Genomic DNA, 22151 nt, shown 5'->3' with positions numbered 1-22151 from the left:
AAATTTGGGCCAAGAAATCTAGATAATTCTAGAAGCTAGGGAGTGGCTAAATGTTTGAGGTAGATGTTACCAAAACCCTACAATAAGCCCTGTCATTATAAATCTTAGTCAGAGGACTCTACAACACAGGATTTATTGGCTTAAATTTATTTCCAAAGTAAGGTCAGATGCTATGTATTGATATGATAGGGAGCAACATTCAGTTGAAATTAGGAAGTACCTACTAGGTGATTCTTTGCTGATGTTAACGAAAAAAAATCAAGTTTCATGCCTTTTGTAGTCAAAATTGACATTGAATTTGCATAACCATACCATTTCGCTCCTTATGCACATTTGTCACCTTGATTATGTGATTCTATTCACATCAATTATTTTTGCTAGTGAAGAGATACTTCATTTGGGAATGAAGTTCTTAATTAAGTCTTTAACCATGTTGTTTACTTGAATGCAACAATGTACGATAACAATCATTAACTTGGATACACATCATTTTGGCCTTGACTTCTGATCAAGTTTAGCAAATTAAATTATAACTTGCCAAGTAAGTTTGGATTATGTTACCATAATTTAATCCCTCAATAATCATCTTGATAACTATATTGAGCCAATGAGGACTCTTGTTGTAGTTACATTTGTCCTAGGTAAAAAGGGTTCAATTTTGCAATCTAATTGATGCAATGGTCTAAATTCTATTATTTTAAACTTACAACTTTATTGGGGCTTAAATTATTGCATTATGACAAATTTACATTCAAGTTGGATATGTTGTCTCACTCATAAGATAGTAGATAGTAGATTGCTTCCTTGCATACTCTACTCTTGAAATCCTTACCTTGATGCATCAAACACCAAATCAAGTGTGGAAAATTGACGTTATGAATTTGATGCATTACATAAGTTATTGATAAACTTTCCAAGATAAGATTCTAGATTCTCACTATGGATGAGAGTTTACTCCCTTTCCTCCAACATAAAACATTACTGAAGGCAACTACTTGACAACTTTTTGTTTTGTCGAGTAAAACATCGATTGCTTCATGAGAAAACGACAAAATTATCAATGTTGGAATAATTGTGACTTTGAAGGAGTAATTTGATGTATTCTATGGCAAACAAGCAAAGAGAATATGCCAAAGATTTGGCATGTGCAATGTCATAGTAACACATGGAGGCTCTTGTATATAGGTCAGGAATGCAATATGGCAAGTGGAGGACTAGATTGTGTCAAACATGAAGTAGCCATTTTTGGGATGTGCGGGACAAGGTAATATTTGTGTGTCAACATTGGCAAGCCAGTAAATACTAACGCAACCAGAGGTGATAGGTGTCATGAGTTTATGAAGCATTGGGAAAAGGGGTTGGGGTCCCATGCTCCAATAAAGAGGAAGAATGATGAAAGGCCCCAGAAAGCAAAGGCTTATGAGAAGGATGTTGGCAACTTGTCACTTTATGACTTTATATATAAACCTTATTGAGAAAATTTTGTAAAGCACTTCAGAAAACATCTAGCTTTTTTACTTGGGGGATAACAAAGGTGAAAAAACACAAGCAAGCAACATGGTGTGCGTAAAAATGTTGATAATAGATATAGAGAAAGCGTTTTGAAAAGGTTAGGTTTTACGAACATACATATATGTGTGTGTATATATAATATATATTATGTGTAATAAATGATCCAATCATTAGGAAGAGCTTGTGTCCTTCCACATAAAACAATTCTATGAATGTGTAATGTCCAACTCCTCAATCACGAGTCTAGAGTCTAGTACCTACTCTCTCTCTCTCTTGCCCACACAATTAAATTAATATACATATACATATACACCATGCGTATATTTATTTATGTACGAACATATACACACATACATACATACATACATATATACAACATAATGTTGCTCCTCCACTCTTGTACACAAATACTTGCTTTTGTTTTTCGCTTTAGTCAACCCAATCATTATGAACAAATCAATCCATCAAATCATCCATCATTCAGTTTTGTTTTGGCTCTCTCTCTCTCTCTCAAATCCAGGGGCTCCCACACAAAAAAAAAGGTTTCTTTAAAACCTTCCGAATGGAGCGCAATTCATGCACAAGCAAAATCTTTCACCTAAATTTAGTCGAAGTTTTTTTTAACATTTCAAATTATGGGTCACCTGAAATTGATTCGGGATTTCCCAAATACATTAGGGAATTTCCCACTATCCTACTTGTTTGGCGAAGTCTAGTCTCATTTATCTCCCTACTTTGGAACTAGATTCATCACTCATCTAAAAACAAACTCTTCTCTCTTTTTTCCTTCTTAAAAAGGCACACCTCTCTTGCATAGGTCATATTTGATCTCCGAGGACAATAATTAGATCCATCTATTATCTATCTATCCATCCATCCATCCATCCATCTCCATATGTTTATCAAAGACGATTTTAATTCACAACATGCCTCACTATTTAGTGGTTACCAATCCTCACATTTCGTCTCTCTCTCTCTCTCCCTCTCTCTCTCCCTCTCTCTCCACTTCTTATCTTTACATAGTGTTTATTGATTTTCATTTGTGAACAAACAAACAAGGTATAATGTGTATACTGCTTTGGTTTCATGTCCACATTAGCTTGTTCTCTTTTTTCTTTTTTGTAATTAACATTACACGCCCATCTAGTTTCTTTTATAAGCATATATTTTCCATTCTATTTTTAGTAGTGAATTCTATACTTCCATGGCTTGAAAGAGAACTTATCCTTCCATTTGTGGTTGCTTCTACACATATTAGGTATATGTGTAGACACCCTAAAATACCTTGAGGATATCATTAATTGATTGATCGTATGTGTTTGCTCTATCTCCCCTCCTGGAGTTAGTTGCTCATACAAATGATAAAAATATCATGAGGTCATTAACCACTCCATCGTTACTAAAACATCACATATTGCCACAAGAGTTATCTCATCAAAGTTTGCTAAACTATGCACATATTTTTACCATCATAGAATAAAGATAGCCACACTATAATTTTTAGATGCTTTTAGCAATCATTAATAAGGTTTTGGTGTATGCATTTCGTTTGATAATGACATGATGCTAATACATCTTGAATCTTGTTCTATTATTACTCATATTAGATACCAATGCGATATATCTCTTTATAAACATGCATATGCATCTTGTCATGTCGAGCAAAATTTCAACCCTTTCACCATATACACAAGAATGTATATAGTCACATCACACGTGTATGCACACATATCCTTGGGTACAACTTTCTTGGCCTCTATCATGTATTGGACCATTGACACAATGTATCTATCACATTTCCCGCATGTTGATAGCTATCTCAAATGCTTTAATGGAGGGAAAAAACCTCAAATTCGACCACAAAGGGACTATTGATATACATTTCCGTGTAGTTTTTTCAATAATCCAACCCATTTGTCAATTTGTGCCAAAATCATTCACTTACAAATATGGCCATAAAGGTGCTTTTTAAGGTCAATGATCAAGGCAATATAAAGCTGGGACATATGCATGCATATCCACAAGTCTCGTATTACTCATGGACATACTTCATTGTCACAATACGTTCACAAAAGAAAAAAAAAGTTGTATTGATTCTAATATGGGTCCATGAAAGTTAGAGACACACAAATAAGCATAAAGTATATGTTTTCTAGATGCAACATAAAAAAAACGTAAGTTTGAGGCCATTGCATTCCTAAATTTTCATTTATATAATGTAAATCTTACGACATTTGTGAAGAGTATTGTTATTCGTGGTGTTCACAAATTCACCTTGCATTGTGTTAGGGTATGAATTGTTTTGTGCGTCCGATGAAAAATATAGTTCTACATAAGATATTATAACTTAAATTTCAAGGGGAGCATCAATCTTCAGCTATAAAATGTTAGGCAATGATATGTCTTGAAAAATGATGGCCAACCTCCAACATGATTTGATAATATTTTTAAATTGGACATTCTACTGCATGCATATGATTTTCAGTTTCAAACCAACCACAAAGAAATTTGCCACTCTTTCTCTCCCGCTCTATAATGGGAACCTACACCTATATATGTGTCGATCAATGGATGTCCAATTTTATCTTCTTTCTGCCATTCACACTCTCTTGCTTCATTAATTAGGTTTATCAACACGTCACAATGTGGTTGTAAAGTTTACTTAAACTTCGTAGTAAAATATGCTTAAGCATTTGAATGAGGCAATACGGGACTTCAAGCCTAGCTCCTTCAGAGATTTACCAAATTTCAGACCATGTACCTCATGCATCTGTAATTGTAAACCGTATTTAGGATTCCATCTTTGTCTACACATGTCTATGTCTATCTCTCTCATGGCCATGATTTCGAAGGTGAGTACTTTTTTCTTTAATTACATTTTGGTGTCTTTGTCCCATGAGTCATATTTGGCTCCTCAAAGGATGATTATATAACTACATCTCCATCTCTCCTTTTTGAATCTAATGGCTACATCCCTCCCTTCACACTTTATTGCTTTATCACTTTAGGCATATGATAAAGTCATTACTAGCCAGGGGTGTACAATTTCGTAGCAAGGTGTATCATATATATGATTAGGTGTCTGAATTCAAGTCCTAATGGTGTCAATACTCAAGCCCCACTAACTACGCAAACATAAATAAGAATACTACAAGTGTAGGCCAATGTGATGCACTACCTGTTATTCTATTGACGTATTATGAATTAACGCCTAAGACATGATACAATATGGAAATAGACCATGCTAAAATGTTGAAAATTTTGATAACAAATTATTTTTCCTTTTAACCCAAACTATTTTTTTGTCCACAAAGTCATGACTTCCTACACAAAATCATCTATGAAGGCCTCATACAAAACCATACAATTTGGGTTTCTCCAAAACATCGCCGCATATTTATTTCATGGAATGACCATTAAAATGTATTACCCGATAACTAGTGCAAATCTATACCATACAATGTGATACAAAACTAGCATTAATACCTTGAATTCTATCACTTTAAGCTCAATTGCCAAAAAATCCATTTAAGACGGGCAAACTTCATTGCAATATGGTCCCGCATTATAGGGGCAAGAAAAGGTTATTATTATTATTATTATTATTATTACATAGCTTTTGTAGCAATAGGAGATGAATGAGTAAGAAATCATTGCAACAATGATTGTGAGCATATGAACTTGGCTAGGACGACACACAAGACAAGAAAAAGGAACGGAGCTATTTAGAACAGCCCCTGGTGTTACATCCCAAATCTCATAATGAGCCTTATCTCATCATCAATTTTCACATCTAACACGTCTTTTTGCTTTTGAGCGCGTCACATACGCACACATTCTCTCTCTCTCTCTAACGTGTCTTTTTGCTCTCACTCACTTGTCTTTTTTCTCACACACACTGTCCCTCTCACTATCTATCTCTAGCTAAACATTTTTGTTCTCACATAGAGATACATATACTCTAACTAGCCTTTTGCTTCACATTATCTCTCGCTAACGAGTCTTTTGCCTCACAACATCTCTCTCTCTCTACCGCGTCTTTTTCTTCTCACATGTACTCTCTTTCCCACTACTTTTTGCTCACACACATAATGACATTTTTTGTGGGTTGTTAACCATGTCTAAGAACTCCGAGCCACCGGCAACATAAGGGCACTTTTATTAATACACACAAGGCTACTAAAAAAGGGCAACACCTTGCATTGAGTTATTTATACCATCTAGTTCGATTAGAGTCATGGTCATCTTTATTCCATCAACTTACTTAATATGGTAGGCTTACATCATGGGATTAAAATCAACTATTACCACAACTTGCAATGTGTTAAGATAATTGTACCTAACCTATAGTAGAGTTGGAACAATTGGAATTATCCGCCAACCTAGACACTCCTTGGTTCTTGTCTTGGTGTAGAAGGTTGCGAGCTCGATCATTGGTATCATAGTTGTACGACCAACACTAACATCCACCATTCAAGGATAGATGAAGGATACTAAGCCATAGTCTAGTATTTGATAATCATGGGTTGATGCCAGAGATGCAATGTCGGGAATGTTAAATGTTGCATACAATCTCTTGACACTAACGCAAAAGGAGGACATTGAGTACAATGTTTCTACCTACTTCAAAAATCAGCGCTTTGTATACAATGTTTCCACACCTACTTTAAAAGAATCAAGCTTTCGCCAAACTATTTAAAAATGGAATCCATTTGAACACATTGATAAATTGTTCCAATGTTAACATGTCGCAAAGGGACAAGTACTCTAATAAGCACATGATAGGGGGTCCCCTTAATGCGGGATGCATCCTCAAAGGTTTTTACGTACATCTCAATATTAGTAATACTCCAATGAGTACTTGGTTATGCTTGTGTTGCATGCACATAACCAACCGACCCCTTTTGACTTCAAACTGGAATCCTCCAACTTAAGGCTAAGTTGGTCTAAGAAGTAAATGAAGTGATAAAAGCTGATAGACTAAGGTTGAATGTCTGGAGGACATGGGTTAATCCCCAACTGCCAGTGGTAGGGGGATGACACATTACCATCGCCATTGCCTCGAACTCTCCTTTGATGGTATTATCCTCTTATCATAGATATTACATGTAACCTACGTACCCTTGGAGAAAATACACATCTTACATCATCGTACAATAGAGACTAATAGAGGAGAGAAAGCAAAATTTGATAGTAGGCTATGCTATGTAAATTACAATATTTGAGGTAGAGAACAATGTTGTTCCAAGTAGGGATTTGGAGTATTGCACCATGTCATGCACTCGGAGGGACAAAAGTGAGTGTCTTCTACATCTCATGAAATATTAAAGGTGCAAGATTGGCCAAATTGAAAGATAGGGCACTCATTATCCGTTGGAAGAATGTAGGGCCATCACCTTCCATGTCACATGCCCCTACGACTCACTTAAGCCCAATAAGAGTACAAGAGAGGTAAAGAAGACAACCCACAGGGATTGATTATCTTGGAGAGACTTGTTCAAGTCAAGGAGATGGTGCATACCTATTCTGGGAGACTTATTTGCCCTCTACAAGCAAATAAGAGGCCTAATTGGGAAGCAATGTGAGAGGCACTATATGTCGAGACTGCTCGAGCGAAATAAGAAAATCAAGATGTATGTCATAGGGCTCTGATTTTACCTTGAGTTAGAAAACAAGGTATATACACTATGTATGTTTTGTTTTTTTTGTCATAAGGTTCAGACTAGCCACTTTAAAGACACTCTTCTCTCTCTCTCTCTCTCTCTCTAGCATGTTTGTTTCCTTAGACAGGCACATACACATCCTTTTTGCTTACACCTTGTACAATCCTTCACTCTCTCTCTCTCTCTCTCTCTCTCTCTCACACACACACACACACACACACAATCTCAATGTTTTCTCTTATTAAAATCTTAGATTTGTTTTGTAATATCTAGAAGATGGGAGGTACAGGGGATTTGCCATCCATCCATTTTCTTAAGTTTCCACCATCTATCCTTAGCTCTCTCTCTCTCTCTTTGGTACCACAATCTCATGGGCATGCATGGATGAATGATCATTACTACTCCTCCTGCATCATCCTCATGCACCATCATAAAAAAAAAACCCCTCTCTCTCTCTCTCTTTATTTATTTTTTACTTCTTTTACTCGAATACATACTTTTTTTAGCATCATCACCTCATCATAATCAAAAGCAGAAAGAAGAAGCTTCTCCTTCCATTTGTTTCCTTCCTGTCCTCAATCAGCCGCCATTACAAGATGCCCCTCAAACATAACATACATATATACATATTGATATAATATATGTATCATGTATGTATGTATGTATGTATGTATGTATGTATGTATGTATGTATAACAGACACATAGAGCCACACCATCTCCCTCCCCTCCCTTCCTATAAGAGGCTTCTCTCCTTTTACTTACTACTCCTCACTTCACTCTCACCTTCTCCTTCTCCTTCTCCTTCATCAACATCTAATCTCTTAACTAAACACACTTCTTCTTCTTCTTCTTCTTCTTCTTCTTCTTTTCATCATCATCATCAACATTATTTTAAGAAGAAGAACCAATCAATCAATCAATCAATCAAAGCAATCAAGCTAATCAAGGCAATCAATCATCATTCTTCTCCTCATTATATCATCATGTGTAAGATGAGTGAGCCAAACCTCATCATGAGACCTCCCCTGTTCCCTCATGAACCCCCTACATCCTCCTCTCCATCTACATCATCATCTTCTTCTTCATCTTCATCTTCATCTTCATCATCATCATCATCTTCTTCATCTTCATCTTCTTCTTCCCCTCTTTCATCTCCTTCCCCATCCTCACCTCCTCTTTCACCGTCTTCCCCTCTCTCCTCTTCCTCTTCTTCCAATTCAAGCTTCTCGGATCTCTTCAATGGGGCCTCCATTAAGTATGAGGAGAAGGACCATATCATCAGTAGTCTGATGAAAAGAAACGAGAAGAGATATGACCACGACCACGACCACGACCACGACCACGACCACGACCATATCCATGGCCATGATCACCATAATGACCATGATCTTGATGACCATGAGGTGACCTGGGCTGAAGGAGGGGTCATCATAATAGGGGCTGGCCCAGCTGGCCTTGCCACAGCTGCTTGCTTGAAGAGGCAGGGCATCCCAAGCCTGATCCTGGAGAGAGAAGATTGCATCGGTTCCCTGTGGAGATACAAAAGCTACGACAGATTACGGCTCCACATTGCCAAGCAATTCTGCGAGCTACCCCATCTCAAGTTCCCGGCCGAGTTCCCTACGTTCCCGACGAGGCAGCAATTCCTGGAGTACCTCGAGACTTATGCCAAGACCTTCGGCATCGAGCCGCACTTCAATGAGACGGTCATCAGCGCAGGCTACAACCCCAATTCTGCGCTCTGGCGGGTCGAGACCATCCATGGCCATGGCCATGGACATTGGCAGAGGAGCCGAAGGACATTTGTGGGCCGGTGGCTCGTGGCCGCCACGGGCGAGAATTCGCTGCCTGTTTGGCCTAGCAACATCCCGGGATTGGGCTCCTTCCTAGGGAAAGTGTGCCACTCGAGCGAGTTCAAGAGCGGGGAGGAGTTCCAAGGCAAGCGAGTCCTCGTGGTTGGCAGCGGGAACTCGGGCCTCGAGGTCGCACTCGACCTTGCCAACCACCAAGCCCAAGTGTTCCTATCGGTGAGGAGCCAGGTACAAAATCCAACACAATCTTATGAAAAACCACAGTGATTTACACCCCCATGGATTCATTGTTTCATAGAGCCTACTACTTTCTATCATGAATTGTTGGCACATTTAGATCAATGTGTAAGTAATTGTTGTGTATGTATGTTAGTATGTATGTATATATGTGGACATTGTAGTGTGTGTAATATATATGTATGTATGTATGTGGGCAACACACATAACTTACACCTCTTATTGAACAAGGCTCTATGCAATGTGCTAGACTTCTCTTGTAGTCATGTGCTATCAAATTTCAATACCTGATCTTTTATATATATATATAACCTGGCCCATTCATCAGGTACATATTCTCCCTAGGGTGATGCTTGGTTTCTCGACGTTCTCCGTGGCCATGACACTCCTCAAGTTCTTCTCCTTGCGGTGGACCGACCGGCTCCTCTTAGGCATGTCTCGAGTGCTCATCGGCGAGACGACAAAGCTTGGATTCCCAAGGCCCCAGCTCGGACCAATGGAAATCAAGAGCACGACCGGGAAGACGCCCTCATTGGACGCCGGGACCCTTTCCAAGATTAGGCAGGGCCACATCAAGGTGAATCTTTACATCGATCAAAAGCTCTTTTTGTCTTCTCATAACTACTTGTTGTTAGTAATACGGCTAATACTCTGGAAAATAAGGGCCCCTATAAAGTTATGCATATTTCCCCGAAAATACCCTCGGCCAATGCCTCCTTGAGCTTTTCGATATCTTTGCAAATGTCCCCATGGAGTTTTTTTGTTCTTCTCGGTTCCCTTAAGTAGATTACTTCTACTATGTAACATCTTTACTAAATTCGATGTGTGTGTGTGTGTGTGTATGTGTGTACATATACAATTTAATGAGTCCATCCTTAAAGAAGATGTATGTGTATGTGTGTGGTCTTGGATCTATATTAAAGACTCTATTTACTGATGTCCTTCATTCTGGTGTATGCAATATAAATAGGTCTTATGTGGTATTCAAGAGTTTAGCTCCAATGGATGCACATTCAATGATTCTTGCTATGAAGACATTGATGCAGTTATCTTTGCTACCGGCTTTAAAAGCAACGTGCCTTCATGGCTCAAGGTACATACTTGTTACATCTTTTTTGGGTTCATAAATCAATAAGAACACCCAAATGTTACTATTATTTTTAGCATTCATTTGTCACACAAAGAGTATGGGATTTGACTAATTGATGTGGGCATGTCTTTGTGGTTTTTGTTTCATAGGATAATGAGTTGTTTTCAAAGGATGGGTTACCTCATCCTAACTTGCAATGTAATTGGAAGGGCAAGAATGGGCTCTATTCAGCTGGCTTTGGTAGGAAAGGGCTGGTAGGGACATCCATGGATGCACAAAAGATAGCCATGGATATCAACAAGATCTACCAATCTGCCCCCAAGGCTTCGTAGTAGTTCACAAGATTTTTATAACACCATGGTATAACCGCATATACGAAAGATGGGGAAATCGATCTCTCTAATCTCCACTACTTTTATCCAAAAAGGTTGAGAAGAAGACGGGAATGCATTAACATTCGTATAATGCATGTGTGTGCAAGCATGAGGCACATGATAAAAAAAGCAAATGATATTTTCCATCTACAACTAGCACCACCTCTCCATACTTCTATACACATACATGCTTCTATGGCGGGTTGTTATTGCTTGAAACTTTTGATCCATGGTCATATATCATTTTTACATGCCTCAATAACTCATCGAGGCCTCCTTAACCTTCATATCTCAAGTGTGGATGGCCAAATTTTGTAATATTATGGTAGTCCCACCCATGTATTGAATCACTTTCAATACTTGAATCCACATCCAATTTGCTGGTTCGTATTAAATGCTTACAAATTCATTTCATATACTTCTTGCCTTCCCTAGCCATATACATAAATCCGCTAGAAATACTTCTTTGAAACCTCAAAATTGATATGCATCCCGACTTTTTGATAACTCTTTGCCTCCTTTTTCTTAAGGAATAGCTACAAATGTGTGAAGCCTTGTAATAATTCATGATAGGCCTACAAACATTGTCTCATTTCCTTGTAACAATGTTTCTTTATGACAAGGATCTGGTCAAAAATGGGTATTGGGGGAAGGTATAGCCAAACTTGAGGGTTAGGTTGACTTGATGCATGTAATGGCCATGCACAAACCTTATGTGCATTATTTTAGCAGAAAGTCACGTCACACTGCAACACGAGACAAATGGGTCACAGACACCACTAAGTATACCTATTAATTCTAGCTTCCTCCTCAACTCTAGCACTACACCATATAGTCCAAGTCTACAAAAATGAATCATGGATAAAAAAAGCACTGCATATGACATTCATAGAGGGAAATAAAATAAAATCAAGTGAACCCAAATGAGCGAATATGCTTCCGAACATTTTCGTTGAAAACAAGCTAACCAACATGTAATTTGATGTATAACCTTGAACATTTTTCATTGAAAACAAGCTAACCAACATGTAAATTGATGTAATCTTGAACATTTTCGTTGAAAACAAGCTAACCAACATGTTAAATTGATATAATCTTTGCGCCGATGCTAGCATGACGTGTGTTTCCTTTGATTTTAATCAACGTGACATGGATTAGGGACAAAGATTTTCCATTGGAAAAATATTTAACAAAATACTCAGACCAGAAAAGCTCCATCCTTCCCATACAAAGAAGAAAGAGGGGAGAGCAAAGAGTTATACAGTGAGTGATGAATATATGCCCATCCAAGAATCCCATCAACTAGCTTGACAGAATACCCTGGCCTGGACTTCCATATACTATTTACTGCAGAATCAGTTTACATATGAATGATTTTCCTTCATTCACAGGAATTTGGAATACACAACTACAAGCTTAGATTTTAACTTCATCTAATATTAGACAGCCCACTCTGAGCCTGTACCTCACAATATTACCATAGCATAGCATGTGTATCAACAATATCTCTTTGGACTATGCATGTGGCAGCCATATTCCCACTGTATATTACCATACCATTGTACCTGTATCGACGACATCTCTTTGGACCAAGTGTGACAGCCATATTCCCACTGATTATTAGCAACTCGCTTCATTGCCCAATCTACCATTATTTACCGGCTACCCCATGGGGATAAATTTACAAGGTGTCCTGAAGTAGAATCATTAAAAACCAGTAGAATATCAATGAAATTTGTCCAGCCCACAGCTTCAAAAAAGCTCTAGCAAACAGGTACACATCTTCCTGGTCATCCATCTAGAGATCCCTTGTCACCAGTGGTATATACATATATATATGGCATCCTTGTTTTATGATCAGAATCATCTGTTGTGATTAATTTGGAGATGGGTTCCTTCTACCACAATTACATCCTCTTCCTTTTTTTCTTCTATAATGTGAATGTGTCGTCATTTCTAGCCTTAAGATCACTAAAATTTTCATCTTCATCCAAAGCTTCTACCTCTAAAGCATCTCCTTCAGCCGAGCCATCTGCATCTTCATCAGACTCTACACTATCATCTGGATCAAAGTCATCATCAGTTTAACCGCGCCGTCCAACTTTAAATAATTTGGCAAGAGAATGCATCTCATCATGTATATTAAATCCCACCACTGATATCAAAGGATAGGTAGGTTCCATTGCTAACTCTAAGACGCAATAGTATGTAGTTGCACTATCAGTTTGGTCCACAGCATTCGTGCCCTGAAGGAAGAATAAAGGTGATTCCGACCCTGGTGTCAACTGGTGACTTATGCAATATGCACAAATCAATTAAAGCATTTGGTGCCATCCAATTTGATCGTGGAAACAAGATGGAATTTGGACCTAAACTGTCAAATGTTTAGTGTATGAAAATAGATCTGATGCATGTATCTTGGATTGAAAAATCATCGATTCATGGGCATTGTATAGCTCGTAAGGCAAGTTTGCCCCATCACTGCATTACCCTAGCATGTGATACCATCCAGCATTATTATATATGGATAATCTTGTGAACTCTGGTCGGTTACATGGCTTAAGAAAGACAGATGAGAGGGGATTTTGTGGCCCCAAGCTTATACAGATGACTTGAATATTTTATGCCACACAGTGATACCCAAAACACACAAACTGTAACAAAATGCTCTTAAATTGTACGCTCTTGCAGTCAGGTTGCATGTAAAGTTCGGGAAGTCAAAACTTTCCCTTGCATCCATATGATTGTCAAGCACAGGTACAGAAATGGCATAAAATTAGCCCAAATGAGACAGTAAACATCTTGTATATCCTCTTGGTTGGAATGCAAACAGGCAAGAAAAGAACAGGGTTTTACAAAAAGTCAGATATAAGTTAAATTGCTAGAAGATAGTAACACTTCCAGATGGTGGAATTTAACATTGATGGCTCAGATCAACAATACTACTACTTACCTCATCAACATTCTCATCTTTCCCAGAGTTTAGAACCATATTCTGTTGTTGAGGGACATGTGAAAATAGCTGTTTTTGGACAACTACACAGTTACAAAAGCGGTGGTGAGTAAAACTCAATTTTCAAGAAACAGTAATGTAACTTACCTGAATTCCCTGTAAAGATCAAAATGATTCCTTCTTTAGAACACCAGAAATGCCTTAAATTCATGATAAAATCTGGTGTTTACAAGTTACCCCCTCAGATTCAGCATACACAGTTGCACTAGCAGCATCAAGCATCACCGGCATGCCTGCCTGAGACCATTTCTGTTCACTCAACATAGAGATGGCAGTGGCCTCCTTGTAGATGGCATTAATGCAACGAAACTGCAGCGGGAACTAATGCATGAGGTGCTATATCATGAAGGTATCTGTTGATTCAAGGGTCACAACTATCAGAATCAGCTGACATGGATACAGTTTAGAAACGTTGCAGTGTACATAACCAAGCATGGAAATTCTTTGGTTCCATATAATTTCGTTTCTCGCTTGCTGAATCTTGCTGCAGAGGCACCAAAAACCTCTGACACTCTCTCAAAGTTTTGTGAGCTCCTGAGAATTCGGAGCACAATCTCCGATCTTGAGAAAAGGGTCAAATTCATTTTCACAATCTTTCAAAACCTGATTATTGCTGCGATATACAGTCCTATTTTATCCCATTATATGATCGATGAGCACATAAGAACACCTGGATTTAGCTATGGAGGCAGCTGTAGAATCTTCAACAGATGATGGGGGCAGATAATAGCAGCAGCAACCAAAGCTTTTCTTCATCAGAAAGCAGAATTGGAGATTTGCCATAATTTGTTACCCAATATGTATGTATTACATGCCTGTGGATATATGTAATGGGGGGAAAGATTTGAAGAAAGAATTGCAAATGATTTCTAGGTTATTCTTCTTCACATTCCGTGGTGAGAGACTAATCTTCTTCCTTCACCTTGGGTGATGAAGCATCCCATCTGTCGATTGCATTGGCTCCTCCTATTAACACATAATTTCCGAGTAAACTATCAGATATTTGTAATGGAGGCCCTCCCTATAGAATAAATAAATAAATTTTTGTATGTTTTTATTCTTTTATTTATAATTACCTCGCCCTAATGGTAGATTGTTAAACTATTAGTCTTTTGTTCGAACCCTAATTTTAATTCTAATTACCTTACTTACCCTAGTGGTAAGTTGTTACCCTAAAAATCTTAGGTATTGAGTTTCAGGCCCAATTTCTCACTTCCCTCTTAATTACCTTACCCTAATGGTAAGTTGTTACACTAATAATCTTAGGTCTTGGGATCGAGTCCCGATTTTCCATATCCTCTTAATTTAAGATTACTAGATACATACAATGGGCATCGCAATAGAGTATGGTCACCACTAGATGGGTAGATGAACACTCTACCGGGGAAAGAATTTGTATTTGCTCCACTAAAAGAAATTTGTCGCTCATACCTTCAACTTTCGTAGATATGCTTTTCACTCCATGCCTGCCATCAAATATGAAAAGCATTGCGTATATTCCAATCAATTATTAACACAATCCCCGATACCTCATCATCTCTTATTTTGGGTTTAGTTGTATGAATTGTGCAACCCACCCACTGTCTTGGCATCAAAGAATAGCATGATAAAACTTGCCGGGTTTCAGAAACATAACTCTGAATGTAACAGGCTATCGAGCATTGTATGAAACAATGAGTCCTAACTTCCACTTGTGCAAAAAGAAGCAATTGAAATCAATATTGTAAATAACTTACGCTTGTGCTAACCGATACAAATCTATGAAAGTTCTTGGGCTCATTTCTTAACATTCACATGTATTTGTTACACCTTACATCCCCTTATATTACTTTCCCTAAAATTCACACATATTTGTTACACCACATATCAATGGTATCACACTCCGAAATGTATCACTTGCATTAATCTACATGCTATGTTTGATCATCCTTCATCGATGAACCCTAAACACTAAAACATGCAACTTTGGGAAGTCTATTGCTGTTCTTATACTTGAATGCTCCTTCACTCCCCTTATTTCAGAATTGTGCTACAATTGTATCATTTTCAATTTGCAAATATTTTGAGTGAAAGCTGATTGCATTTGCATTACTGTGTTTTGAGCATTATCTTTTTTCTAGCCACTTGATCAATTTGTTAAACATAGTGGTGATTAATTGATGGTATTTATTTTTCTTTACTAGATTGAATGATGCCCCCATCGCATATGTGATGTTTGTGCTCGCATTCTTTTGAAATATTGAGTGACCATATACATAATACCATCATAAAAATTTATAACACAAGATTAGTGACTTATAAAGATCGGTGATGGAGTGAATTGTGGGTAAGAGATAAACGCAAATGTATATGGCTTTAAGCTCATATGATTTCAATAGGGCATTACGGGAGTGTCAATTGTTTTCTCGAGTGAAAACAAAATGAACTCTATTGTGTGGTAGTTGGTGAAGATGATGTGATGTATGTATAAATTTGATCGAGAAATGCTTTGCAAAGTGTAGGCCAAGGTTTAATGGAATGCATGTTAATGGAAATAGAATTCAATAAAACAAAACTTAATGAGAGTGATGGGGTTTCCCCTCCAAAACAAACATCTATGAGATAAAGTTCATATGAACAAGGTGTGAAACGTACCATCAAGGTTATGATAGATCTTTTCAAAATGCATACCATGTGAAAATTGTAATTCCTTGTTGGATATTTTGATATAAAGGCCAAAATATTTAATTTGTTTATTTTAACTTTTACGCGTATTCTTGTTTATGTAGCGTCAATATTGGGTATCATCAGCCAATGCAAAGTGTTTATGTTCATGATGGCACAACCGCACATGTATGAGCTCACATGAGTTGTGTTTCATACCAAATATAATTGTTTTACTTTCATATTGTGGGTATTCTAGTAGGTCTAAAATTTAACATGTTATTTTAAACAATAGCTTTACTAAAAAGTTGCATACATGAACATTTTACTATGTTGTTTATGCAACATGTTCTGAATGTGTGTGGAAATGTATGTTATAAATTACACTTTCTACATTTCATTAGTTCACCTACTATCTTTAAGACAATGATTCCTTGGATTGCCCAAACTTTTCAATCTTGCCATTGGAAACACAAATACAGATCAATCGTAAGACAATGATTCTTTGGATTGCCCAAACTTTTAAATATTGCCACTGGAAACACAAATACAGATCAATCACGTGGATAAAACTACATGATAGAATGTTTTTTTTATGAATTTGGGTTGGTACTCCCCTCTTTATATCAAAATATTCAATAGAAATGTTTGATAAATGACGTATGAACTTTTAAATAATAAGAGGCTATTTTCAATACTCGTGTTTTGTAACTTGCGGCATGTAGATATGTTCTGCCCATCATCTAAAATAAATGATCCGTATTTTAAATACTCTAATAGCATGCCTATGTGTCTTGGATTTTTCTAAAAATTGAATTCTAATACAAGGACTAGAAGATCGAGCACATGATGAAATCAATGTACATTTTGCATTGTCAATAGAAATTGCATTTCAACAATACTACATGGGGAAAATGGATGTCCTAAACTAATTTAATAAGATGCAAAAATGTCTGTTTCCTAATGATAAAATACTCGTGGATTGGCATGTGGAGGCTCATATATATACATACATACATACATACATACATACATACATATATATATATTATAGAGCTTGGTTAGTTTTCGAATGCCTTTCATTCTTGGCCGAAGTTGTATGTTTAATTCTTTTGTTTCTTATTTCAATGGGAAAACGTGTAAACTAGGACGATAATGTTTTAGACTCAAAACATAATAATGGACTTTTTAAATGCATTCCATGCACATGTTGATCCGTTGTCCATTCTATACTTGTTTATATCCTTGGAAAATGAACACAAAATATTCTTTTTCGTTTCAGACAAGGGTAGTTATGTAGTTGATGCATGGTTTTTTTTTCTCAATTTCAAGAAAGAAATCTAGAAATCGGTGCTCATTCATGTCTATCAAGAATGTCACTGGCATCGTCCCCCTCTTATTGGAGAGGGCTAGAAAAGCCGATAGAATCAAGTCTTTCATGGCAATATAATGGAGTAAAAAACGAACAATGCTTTACATGCTAAAGCACAATTTCAAAACATTTCCTTGATATATATGCTCACAATAAAGAAGGGGCGTGAGTAACCTCGATATCCAGAGACATGGATTCACGTCCAAACTTTAGTTTGGTGAGAACAATACAAATGAAAGTCAGCATGGTATTGGTTTAACAAGTATGGTGTCGAGAATTACGCATGAATCAGAAATGTACCAATATACCAAACAATACTTATGATATTTTGAAGCGTCCACAAATCGATAATAGAGCCCCATCTTTTTTGAATCGGGGAGGTAGACAAACATTCGAATGGGGAGCCGGAAATAGACGCCCATCTTTTTTGGATCGGGGAATGGAAGATCTATGTGTAGGCGATGTTGGCCATTGTGTTGGAGACCGAAGCCAGCCGACGAGTCCCATGTCGTGGAGTCATTGTTGTCCGGACAGGTGTGAAATGGGATGATCTACCCATTTCACGTTTCATGAAATCATGCCAGAGCTGCCATAGAGAGATGCTCAAAAGATCATGCCATGGCTCATCGGCTCAACTGTCAAAAACTGACGGAAAGTCCACACAAAGAGAAAAGCCCATTTTCACCATAGCTCATGTTCCTTTCAGATTATTGATTGGGTGCCTGATCCGATTCGCACACAACTTGCTCTCTTCCGCAACCAGCTCCATTCCAGTTTAAGACCTTAAATTCAAAAAATCCTATCAAATTTCCGTAATGGTTTCTAGAATTTAGGTTTCAAATCCTATCAAATGTTACAATTTTCAGCGGTAGGTCTCAAATCCGATTATGGTTTCTAATGCTATAAATTCTCTCAAATTTGAATTAGGTTTAGACGTTAAAGCCTACGAGATGCTTTCACCAATCAAAATTCAAATACTTTTAGATTGGGGGTTCAAGGTTCACATCCTAAGAATTTCTGTCAACATTCAAATAGGTTAGGGTTCCAATCCTTTCAAAATCAGATTTCAGTTAGGGTGTAGCCACAGTTTTGATATTGGGTTCAAACACTATATTGCTTCAAGGTTTAAATAATGTGAAATAATCTGAAAAATCCGATGGGGTTTATGGTGCAATTCACAAAGACTACACACATCCTCAACGTCCAAATGCCGTTAAGGTCTAAATCCTATGACAGCTTCGCAAATTTGAAATGGTTTTAGAAAATTGAGTTTTGGATTTATGAGTGAAATCTTTTAAAATCCTCCATCATTCAAGTGGTTTCAGGGTTCAGGATTCAAATCTTATCAAGTCCTCTAATTATTCAAATGGCTCGAGGGTTCAGGGTATAGGGGTTCAAAAACTCTTGAAATTTAAATGATTTTAGGGTTTATGATATTAAGCCCTTTTGAATCCTCACTAAGTTCAAATAGTCTTAAGAGTTAGGTTTATTTTTTTGTTGTTGTTACAGGAGCTACGGTCAGCAAGTTGCAATGGTTTGTTGCAGAAAGATCCATGATTGACAAAGAGGAATTAATGTGTCAAGAAAAGCTTCTTAGAGTATTTCTCTGTTCAAACCAATATTTACCTCTAGGGTTATTGTAAGGTGTTCTGTTTTCCATGGATTTTTTCCCATCTATTTTTGCATCCTGAATCCTGATGATATAGATTGATGATGGAGATGACCATGATGAGTTCCTTCATCATAATCAGGCTAAAGCACCAGAAACTTCTGAGATGAAAAATATGCAGGGGAGAAAGAGGATCTCAAATGTGATGGCTGAGCTCATGGGTCTTGAAACTTCTTCAGAAACCTAATTTGATCAAGAATAGTGAAGAAAGACCTTATCATCTTCAATCCAGGGCCTCTTTATGCAAATCTCAGGTTGATATCAATGAAGAAGAAGATTCCGCGGCGAATAATAAGTTCCTCGGAACTGCAAAGAATGATGGTGATTATAGATCAATACATATTGATATAACATATCCATATGGAGATAAGCAAAATAAAATCTGTCATCCCCATCTGTTTTATCACCTTCAAAGATTCACAACATGATGATTTCACCCATCAAGAAAAGCCCACTTTCCAGATTCAAACCCCAGATTCAAACAACTTTAGAGCATGTAGAATGGAAAAGGCTTTAAAAAAGGATTGTAATATGTCTTGCTGAAGGGAAAAAAGGAAGACAAGAAGAAGGCCGACACAGTGCAAAATCTTTCCCCAGACCGAAGTTTGAAACAAAAGAAGGCCAAAGTAGAGAAAAAGGTCCCTAATTCTTCCGAAAAAGCTATTGAGAATTCACAAACGCATAGCCTTCGATGCCTCGATTTCTTCACTGATTCAAAGTTCTTGATTTAACAGTAACAATAGAAAAAGCTGCATCAATAGTACAGCCAACAATCTACAACACAAGGAAAACAAAAGAGTTGATCAATTCTAAGGCTGAGGTTGAACTTCGAAGAATGAATATGTCCTCGGCTGTCAAACCTTTGTCACCAAGCATGTTAACATCTCATAAAGGGATAATGGGAAAGAATCAAGAAATTGTGAAGTAAGCATGTTAGCTTCTCATAAAAGGATAATGGGAAAGAATCAAGAAATTGTGAAATTTGAAACATGGGTCTAATCCTCGGGGAGGATCACGGGAAAGAAAATTCTTCCGGAATTAGGATGGATGGCAGAAAAAATAGCACTGGAAATTCAATCATACCTAACCAGAAAGGTGTTAAGAATGATGGTATTGTTGTACATATATGGAGACAAGTGTTGCACAGAGTTAAAACATGATCAGAAAGTGATATGATCAACTACAGTGTCTGGAAACAAAAGAGGATGTGATGAAAAAGAGAGTGCAAGGCTAACAATGCATCACCATTTTTGAAGAGAGTGTGAAACCTGAAATTTCCATGGATGAGAGGACATGTAATGTAGACAATGTGGTTGAGATAAGCTAATATGAGCTCACTGATGAAAGCCTCTCAGAAACAACATCTTTGGATGATATTTTTCCATCCAAGAAGAAGGCGCTTTTATCAGAAACAACATCTTTGGATGAATCGGCTTCTACGATTCTCCGGGAGTTACAAACGGCTTTAAATCCATCTTGGAAAATGTTTTACACTTCAAAAAAGAGTTGAACAATAATGAATTTACCGAATGTAGAGCCATCTTTGGAATACAATGGTTGCAGAAATACTGAGATTAAAAGAAAAGATTGAATTGCATAGATGGAGTTGCCTCTGATATCCCCTTCAGCTTATTACATGATAGAATTGAGGTAATATGCATATTGATGTCCTCATGTTATTTCTCTATTTTGTGTTTTGTTCATGTTCAAGGATTACATCTACTCACAAATATCCTTACCAATTAGACAGCTTATTGATGTCTTCATGTTATTTCTCTATTTTGTGTTTTGTCCATGTTCAAGGATTACATCTACTCACAAATATCCTTACCAACTTAGACAACTTAATTGTTTTTATGTGATATACTTATAAGTATCGAAACTTATGTCCATTAAGGTCAAGTACATTCTTTGTGTCAGAATTCTCTAGCATTGTTACAGAAACGTCCTCACCACTTAGACAACTTAATCATTTTTATGTGATATACTTATATGTATCGAAACTTATGTCCATTAAGGTCAAGTACATTCTTTGTGTCAGAATTCTCTAGCATTGTTACAGAAATGTCCTCACCACTTAGACAACTTATCATTTTTATGTGATATATGTATTGAAACTTATGTCCATTAAGGCCAAGTACAGTCTTTGTGTCAGAATTCTCTAGCATTGTTACACAAATGTCATCACCACTTAGACAACTTAATCATTTTTATGTGATATATGTATTGAAACTTATATCCATTAAGGCCAAGTACAGTCTTTGTGTCAGAATTCTCTAGCTTTGTGTGCATATCTGCTGATCTCAATCTCTAACGCACTAGGTGAAGAGGTCTTGAGCTGCCCTATCGCACTAGATGCGCATGAGAGAGCTGTGCATCCATATAAGAGGGATACATTCTGCCATATCTTTGCATGCATGTCTGCTGATCTCAATCTTTTAACTTATGTGAAGAGGTCTTGAGCTGCCCTGTCACACATCATGATGATCAATCTTTTATGAGTGGCCTTTTAGTGGGTCATCTTACTACAAAGAGGCATTGTGGGGCTAGTTCACATCATTTCATTATCCGTTCTGATCACTCTATACTTTTCCACTTTTGTCATTCCAAATGTAGAGAATTCAGGCTATATTTGGAATGGGGATAGTGCGTTTATATGTATACCATGTGGTTGGAACTTGGAACCATTCTAGCATGTCACCACACCAATAATGCTTATCTCCATGTTTGGAAGCTGTTTTGATGATGCCATAACTGCCAATATT

At 37.2% G+C, this 22151-nt stretch overlaps 1 protein-coding gene and 1 long non-coding RNA gene across 2 annotated transcripts; both read left to right on the top strand.

Moving 5' to 3' along the window:
- Positions 1 to 7966: 7966 nt before the first annotated feature.
- Positions 7967 to 11105, top strand: LOC147863590 (indole-3-pyruvate monooxygenase YUCCA6-like). The gene is made up of 4 exons (XM_087320108.1): positions 7967 to 9216; positions 9554 to 9802; positions 10196 to 10318; positions 10465 to 11105. Exons 1-4 carry the CDS (start codon positions 8161 to 8163, stop codon positions 10645 to 10647), a joined length of 1611 nt encoding a protein of 536 aa, XP_087176234.1. The 5' UTR covers positions 7967 to 8160; the 3' UTR covers positions 10648 to 11105.
- A 7226-nt stretch (positions 11106 to 18331) lies between these two features.
- LOC147863589 (uncharacterized) lies at positions 18332 to 19573 on the top strand. The gene is made up of 3 exons (XR_015529768.1): positions 18332 to 18490; positions 19227 to 19315; positions 19424 to 19573. It is a non-coding gene; the product is annotated as an uncharacterized LOC147863589 (long non-coding RNA).
- Positions 19574 to 22151: the final 2578 nt, after the last annotated feature.

The sequence above is a fragment of the Azolla caroliniana genome, unplaced genomic scaffold (genome assembly GCF_043228905.1).
Source record: "Azolla caroliniana isolate FFs.n. ecotype wild unplaced genomic scaffold, voAzoCaro1.0.p SCAF_5, whole genome shotgun sequence".
Classification (NCBI taxonomy): Eukaryota; Viridiplantae; Streptophyta; class Polypodiopsida; order Salviniales; family Salviniaceae; genus Azolla; species Azolla caroliniana.
This window is presented reverse-complemented; position numbering and strand designations above follow the sequence as displayed.

What these genes read in the sequence shown, in the direction of transcription:
- LOC147863590 (XM_087320108.1), top strand. Translation starts at nt 8,161, where the DNA reads ATGTGTAAGATGAGTGAGCCAAACCTCATCATGAGACCTCCCCTGTTC. An exon ending in TTAGGCAGGGCCACATCAAG is followed by an intron (nt 9,803 to 10,195) that starts GTGAATCTTTAC and finishes CAATATAAATAG; the next exon opens with GTCTTATGTGGTATTCAAGA. An exon ending in ACGTGCCTTCATGGCTCAAG is followed by an intron (nt 10,319 to 10,464) that starts GTACATACTTGT and finishes TTTGTTTCATAG; the next exon opens with GATAATGAGTTGTTTTCAAA.